We start from the raw sequence: 7,680 nt of genomic DNA on the forward strand, positions 1-7,680 counted from the left end.
ATTTACTAAATTCAATGTGTGCAAGACAGAGAAAAAATTGGTACCGAATCAGCCAACTAATGGTTTCTCAATTTTCACTCAAATATTAATTGCAGTACACTAATTGTAGCAGGAAGGATATTATTCAAACATAAATAAAGACTAATCTTGACTCAAGATATTATGTCATTCACACATGTATCACTTTTGGACTTAAAGCGAATAAGGATGCAGGTAATTGATTTAAGACGACAATTTAGAAAACCAATAGACAAAATGACATGTATAATAAATTACAAACATTTATTTTTCAAATATTTTTAGAGAGAATTTAATAAAATTATAATCCTAATATTTTTGCCTATAAGACAACTTTGGATATTTAGGAATGTCTAAAAAAAATTCCATATAAGTAAATAATTATCAAATAAATACATTTAATTATATTCTCTTTTCATTCAGTCAGTATAAAAAAATTATAAATCAAAAGCAGACATGCTATGATCAAGGAATGCTTTGAGCTGTAAATAACTTACTGGAATGTAGGCCTAATGCATCGGATTTTTTTTTATAATTTTGATTCTTATTTAAATAAAAAATACAGGAAAATTCAAATAAAAAATACAGTTTTTTAGGAAAATAAATATTAAAGTATTTAGAAGCACTTTCTGTGCACGATGGATGGGCCTGATTCGTCGTACTCCTGTTTGGAGATCCACATCTGTTGGAAGGTGGACAGAGAAGCCAAGATGGATCCTCCAATCCATACTGAGTATTTTCGCTCAGGTGGAGCAATTATCTTGATTTTCATCGTAGATGGAGCCAAAGCAGTAATTTCTTTCTGCATTCTGTCGGCAATACCAGGGTACATGGTGGTACCTCCAGACAATACAGTGTTGGCGTACAAGTCCTTACGGATATCTACATCACACTTCATGATGGAGTTGTATGTAGTTTCGTGGATACCACATGCCTCCATTCCCAAGAAGGAAGGTTGGAATAGAGCTTCTGGGCAACGGAATCTATAAATAAAATATAACTATTAGAAATCATTTGAAAATAAAGAATGTAAAACAAATATATTTGGTATAAAAATTACCTTTCATTTCCGATAGTGATAACTTGACCATCGGGCAATTCATAGGATTTCTCCAATGAGCTGGAAGAAGCAGCAGTAGCCATTTCTTGTTCAAAGTCCAAAGCAACATAGCACAATTTCTCCTTGATATCACGAACAATTTCTCGTTCAGCAGTGGTGGTGAAACTATAACCACGTTCGGTTAAGATTTTCATTAGGTAGTCTGTGAGATCACGGCCAGCAAGATCAAGACGAAGGATAGCATGAGGTAAAGCGTAACCTTCATAGATTGGGACAGTGTGAGATACACCATCACCAGAATCCAAGACGATACCAGTGGTACGACCGGAAGCATACAATGAAAGTACAGCTTGAATAGCAACATACATAGCAGGGGTGTTGAAGGTCTCAAACATGATCTGTAGACAAAACAAGTGGTTAGCAAACTATAAAGTATTGTGTTTGACAATTATTTATTTTAAAATTAAGATAAATATTTACTTGTGTCATCTTTTCACGATTAGCCTTGGGGTTCAATGGAGCTTCTGTTAATAATACTGGGTGTTCTTCTGGAGCTACACGCAATTCATTGTAGAATGTGTGATGCCAAATTTTTTCCATATCGTCCCAGTTGGTAACGATACCGTGTTCAATGGGGTATTTCAAGGTAAGGATACCTCTTTTAGATTGGGCTTCATCTCCTACATAGCTGTCTTTTTGTCCCATACCAACCATGACTCCCTAATAATAAAAATAAGAAGTTAAATATTTGAATGGCATAAACTTAAAAATTATAATATTTACCTGATGACGGGGACGTCCAACAATAGATGGGAACACAGCACGAGGTGCGTCATCTCCGGCAAAACCGGCTTTGCACATACCGGATCCATTGTCTACAACCAATGCGGCTACTTCTTCGTCACACATATTGAATTAGATTTTTAATTTGTTTAAACTGTAACAAAAAAATAAATAAATGTAGAACTTTCATAAGTTTCCAACCAAGTATAAACAAATGGAAATATTTACTAATCAATTATAAATATTGTAGACAATAAATTAACTATTAATTAACCTAATAAATTGATAAGACTATGATCTATATAGTTAAACTACTAAGAGTATAAAAAAAAGCACAAATATGAATATTTACAATTATAAGAATTAGATACTACTAAGTTACCAATTAAATTCTAATATCAAGATGACTGTGGGTACTATTGCAAAAATATTTTAGTTAACTATAGTTGTAGGTATCATAAAATTATGTTAATTTAATACTGTTGTACAACTATAATGTAATAATACTGTTAATCATTTGCCATATATTATAATGAAAAAATGAAAATTTGAAATGGTTTATCATGAATTCAATGACACTTAAAAAAAAAATATTAAATTTAATTGGTGTCTGTTAATACATCCCAATTGCTTTAATCTACAAACTCATAAATAACAAATTTAAGGAGATTATAAAAAAAGTAATAAAATAATACACTTTTAATTTAATATACGATAAGACAGTTAATGGAAAATTATAACATATTTGTATTTATCAATTTGAAAAAATATAATAAACCGTTAGAATTACGTAAAATTCCACACAAAAATAGTTTATAATCACCACCACAATGTCGGGTTTGAAAAATCAAAACAAGAGAATGCAAAAGCCGTATGAAAATAAAATGTAAAAAAACCCAACTATAACACGCGATAATAATAGGTTAAGCCAATCGGACGAAGATAATAATGGTACATAAACATGGCACGTACCAGAAATAAAAGTAGAAATTCCAAGAGTTTGGAACACGGAGTAACTAGTTCGAACGCCGAAAAATGTGAAAACGTCAAGTTTAAATTCGATTTAAAACTTTTAAAAGTGAAAAAAAATTAAAGCCGCACGTCGATAGCGAACGAGTCGATCACCGAACAAAACTGGTCTTGTGAGAGTACCAACACCGGTATAAGTAGCCTTCCTCTCACTCTGTGGTACGGTTGACGTGATACTCCTTCCCATGGACCCCGCCCTTCACTACCGGCAACTACCACGTCGTCATCATCGTCGTCGTCGTCGTCATCATCAACCCCACTTCCTTCCCACCTCACTCCATCCATCCCACCCATACACCGCACCACCGCTACCGAACGCAAAAGGGCTGTTAAACGCAGCACCGGGTGTGTACACGAGAATATATTATATAAATAAATGGTAACCGGAATATAATATTTGTAGTTTGAAAACCGTGAGAAAAGACGAGTGGACGTGTAAAAAACTGTTACTGTTACACTCGCCGCAACAACACCCCACCCCTTAGAATTTGGCATAAATTAATATCGTTATAATAAATTACTGAACCTACATTTAAATATGTATAGCAATATTATCCATGTTGGTATCTTAAACAATTGGAAATTCTTCATAATCTCTCATAACACTCGTAGTGGACAAAAACAAACGTCGATACTGGGTCCTATTGACGGTGGATTTTAATCTCTATATTATGATAATAATATCGTTATTCGTTACCAATGTTATACGATTATACGAAATTCGTACGTAGAAAAACCTCGGTGGAACTACTGGGGGCATTAAGCGAGGGCGTCGACCGGCGAAGGATTAGAAGGATTTTCCAACCGTTTTGGTGATTGGTTATCCCCCAAAACACGGTAAAAAAAATAACCTCGTAGACCCAATACGGGGAAAGTACGTTTGGAAAAATAATAAATAACAATAAATAATCAATTATATTTACCTTTGAAAAAGAAATTGACGACCGTTTTGGCTGGCGGAGCTGTTGAAAACGAATTCGCGTTTCAGCGGCTGAGCGGTTACGGAAGTTTTTCGTAAAGTGGCCGAACGGTCCGGGGCCGGTGTGCATCCTGCCGGACAAATCCATTGCCGTCGATTCGGTGGAGTCGGTAACGGTGCGCGCCGATGGGACGGGGACGGGTGGTGCACAGTGCACGCCGACCGTGGTACGCTGCCCCAGCTACGGCGCCGCCGTCTGATGGACTCGCCCGGTGCACCGCCATTTTCCGCCCGTCCCGTGGCATTACCTTATATGGGCATAAAACGAACAGCACCGCGCGATTGGTCGAGACCCGGCACAAGCCGGCGACCGCGGCCGAACGCATTCCAAACCGCGAACGGTATCAGCACCCGCCGCCGCCGCCGTAGAGACGTTTTACCCCCCTTCGCCCCCCGCTCGATCACGAACACTCGCAAGTCGCAAACGTCGTCGGGGCGGTGCGTAGTGGCGGTGCAATGACGTGTCGTCTAGACTCTAGACGCGATAGTGGTGCGCGTGTAGCGTGTTCGATTCATTTCAAACACCCTGTAGACCGTACAGCGGACACGCGAGCACGGATGATAATGCGATTGGCGACGCCCGCCCGCCGCCCTCCACGTCATCCACCGAAGATCCACAGAATTACGATACTTTTAATCAAACACATCCGTGCCAATATATCGAATTTTTATCGCCCGACGATGACTAATCCCGCCCGGCGCAGGTACGCGTCATTTGGGAGATTTCGTTCAATTTAAACTTTCCTACTTCCCGTATGCGTAATATTTGCACGATGCACTAGCACACTGCAATAAGGTTTTTATCGGATACGGTTTCAAGATTTACATATTTTTCTCTCCATCGACTAAAACGTCGATTAGGTATATTGTGTAGCCATGTTGTTCTAGCTTACACTCCACATACGTTTGTAACCAAATTCTTATGGTACGTACTCTCTTCATCCCTATTTGCTCTATAATTTATTAACCGTATAACGGACATATTAAGTCTTATTTACATTACAAATTACATTTTAATGATAACAATATTATATAATATAACATTATAACAAAAAAATATATATAATAATAAATTATTGTACATTTGTACATTCAATATTATTAATAAGAATGCAAAACAAAAAACGTTAAATAAGCTATCTATAGCTACCAAACAAATAATCGTTACAAAATGTGTTGCCGGCCGATTACATTAAACTTTAATAAAAATGTATGTTAAATGATGTTAAGAAAATTGTGGGACATAGAAAAAGTCTTTACGTAGCAAATTGTAAGGATTTATTTTAAAGCTAATTAGACTAAAAAGGAAAGATGGTCATTATTCGATCTCATATAGGTTGTAATAGTTTTTCAAAAAACGTGGCTTAATAATTAAGAATAATCTCTTATATTTTAATGTTTTTAAATTTAATATTTGGTGAATATCCTCATAACCAGACCGAGCTTGTCACTCATAATACGTACAATTTGAGTGCCTGTGGAAATTATAATATGATCAACAGATACGACGTGAATTGATGATATTTTGTTGACATTAAATTGTATGAAAATTTAAAACTGTAATAATTATTAGTAGGTATATTATGTATATGTGTTGAATATTATTCTTTTCCGTGTTGCTTATAACTTATAAATGTATAATACGCATACTTGTAGAACCAGTTTTGCGCCTCAATAATGATGACTAAATGGACACGTTTCGAATTTTTATACTTGCACTAGTTGCACTTTACGAAACGAATTTATTTAATTTTTTATTATCCTATTGGCTATTTGTGAGTACATTATTATTTAATGTGTAAAATAAAATAACAATTTCATTTATATTTGTAAATGATAATAATATATAATATAAATTTCACATTTTTGCACAATAGTATTATATTGGTATACTGATGTTTTAGGCATTCGACACATTATTTTCGTACAAAATAGCTATCTATTAATGAGATTTTAATAAATATTTCTAGTTGATTTTTGTTAAAATCTTCGAGCAGTTACATTAAACAATAATATTGAGATTGATTGTTCTACACAGTACACACTTCAAAATATGGATAGAAGCCAAAAAAATGTATTTCTTGTTCACCGTCTGTTTTTATGTGGTTATAACTTGTACTATATACTGAAATTCTATTGCATCAGTTATTTAAAAATTAGCGAAATTATCGACTCGCTTTTAATTGACTTTATAACTGTATGCCTGTTCAGATATATGCATGCTAAATGTATAAACATTTCACATCTTTAATACATTTTAAAATTGTGTGTGTAATATAAACTACCTACTTTCGAAATTAATTTATCAAATTCCTATAAGACCAATATAGGTATATAGTAATATAGGTACCTACCTACCCAATACTTTTAAGCTGTTTAAAATTGATTGATACGTCAACATTATTTTGATAATATGAATTACCTTTTCTGCAAATTTTATTATATATTATATTTTTAAATGTTTCACATTTACATTTTAATAGTAGGTACTGTTAAATATTAATATTGGAATAAAGCTAGTTTGCTCAATTTAGGAGCGCCTCCTACATAAATATAATTATAATTATGAATGCTAAAATAAATTAATTTCGCTTATTATACAATATATCTTGATCTTAACGCCCATAGTTTAATTAGCTAAAGTAAAATCCAATTATTGTACAAATAAATTAGTATTATGTATATATACAGTATATTAGCCACTAGATGGTATATATGAAAATGTATTTGACTCAAACTTAATAAAAAATTTAAAGAATTTAAAATGCAAATCGGTTAATTTTCATGAGTAGTGTTTCCGTGTAATGAAAATATAGTAGGTACTTTTACATATATATTATATAATATACAGGGAAATATAAAAGACAGTCAGACGACGGCCAGTCTATAGAAGATAATATTGTACCTTATTAAAAATTAAAATTAAAATACGAATATATTTAGATGCAATTATACGTGACTCATTATGGTTTATTTTATAATTTATCATTTTATTCCTATGATACAACAAAACATTGTAACTTTGCAGTAAAACAAGATTGTTTATACAATTATTACAATTATACAGGAAGAAGCAAGTTGTAACATATTGACTAAATCATGTTTTATAAGAAAACATTACTAAGTATTATATATTATTATCCTCTGTTTCCATGGTTACCATGTATAATCTCTGTATTCATATTTCATATATTCATATATAGTTATTTATATTATATATATATATATTATTTGAGTTTGTCTTCAGAATGATTTCAAACCACGTCATATTGAACGATTAAAACCCATCTCCGTGTGTATATAATGTAGTATAATACCTCTATTACCTACACTCTATAGGTAGATAGAAATTCAAATATGTATATAATTATTATCAGTTACATTAGCTGACATTTTTACTTTGGTATCAAACATCCAAAAGAATTTTAAGTACGTACCTATTATCTTTACTGGTGTACGAAATAAAACAAAATAAAATTTTATATTTATTATTTATACATAATATAATGCCGACATACATGATCCATCGACGGATTTAGGCAAAATGACTCGGATCTATGGAAGGAATATATAGGTAGGTATCGTACGTTAATTTACTGTAAAAATGTAAAATATCGGTTAGAAGGAAATATTTATTAGTATAGCCAGTAAAGGTTTATACTTTTTTCGTTATATTTTAGTTTTTATAATACATTTTCTAAAAAAAGTAAGTTTTGTATATACCTATTATGTTGATTATTTTTAATAATCAGGATTATCAGGTAAGTAAGTTCCTAGTTTTAGTTTAACTGTTTAAGGTAGTTGATAATTT

At 32.8% G+C, this 7,680-nt stretch overlaps 1 protein-coding gene across 2 annotated transcripts; it reads right to left on the reverse strand.

Annotated features, from left to right (window-relative positions):
• Positions 1–263: 263 nt before the first annotated feature.
• On the reverse strand, positions 264–3,967 carry LOC132941074 (actin-5C). Of its 2 annotated transcripts, none has more exons than XM_061008933.1 (5): positions 3,814–3,967; positions 1,862–2,015; positions 1,559–1,798; positions 1,079–1,476; positions 264–1,001 (listed from the first exon to the last, which is right to left on the reverse strand). In XM_061008933.1, exons 2-5 carry the CDS (start codon positions 1,985–1,987, stop codon positions 635–637), a joined length of 1,131 nt encoding a protein of 376 aa, XP_060864916.1. In that variant the 5' UTR covers positions 1,988–2,015; positions 3,814–3,967; the 3' UTR covers positions 264–634. The 2 variants fall into 2 exon arrangements, with proteins under 2 accessions (XP_060864916.1, XP_060864917.1); XM_061008934.1 differs by lacking the exon at positions 3,814–3,967 and adding an exon at positions 2,834–2,999.
• Between the last annotated feature and the right edge of the window lie 3,713 nt (positions 3,968–7,680).

Source organism: Metopolophium dirhodum, chromosome 3, assembly GCF_019925205.1.
Source record: "Metopolophium dirhodum isolate CAU chromosome 3, ASM1992520v1, whole genome shotgun sequence".
NCBI classification, from domain to species: domain Eukaryota; kingdom Metazoa; phylum Arthropoda; class Insecta; order Hemiptera; family Aphididae; genus Metopolophium; species Metopolophium dirhodum.

Bases quoted from the DNA above. Each gene is read 5' to 3' on its own strand.
- LOC132941074 (XM_061008933.1), bottom strand. From the start codon at position 1,987: ATGTGTGACGAAGAAGTAGCCGCATTGGTTGTAGACAATGGATCCGGT. The intron at 1,799-1,861 runs GTAAATATTATA...TTTTATTATTAG, and splicing joins TTGGACGTCCCCGTCATCAG to GGAGTCATGGTTGGTATGGG. The intron at 1,477-1,558 runs GTAAATATTTAT...TTTTGTCTACAG, and splicing joins ATCGTGAAAAGATGACACAA to ATCATGTTTGAGACCTTCAA.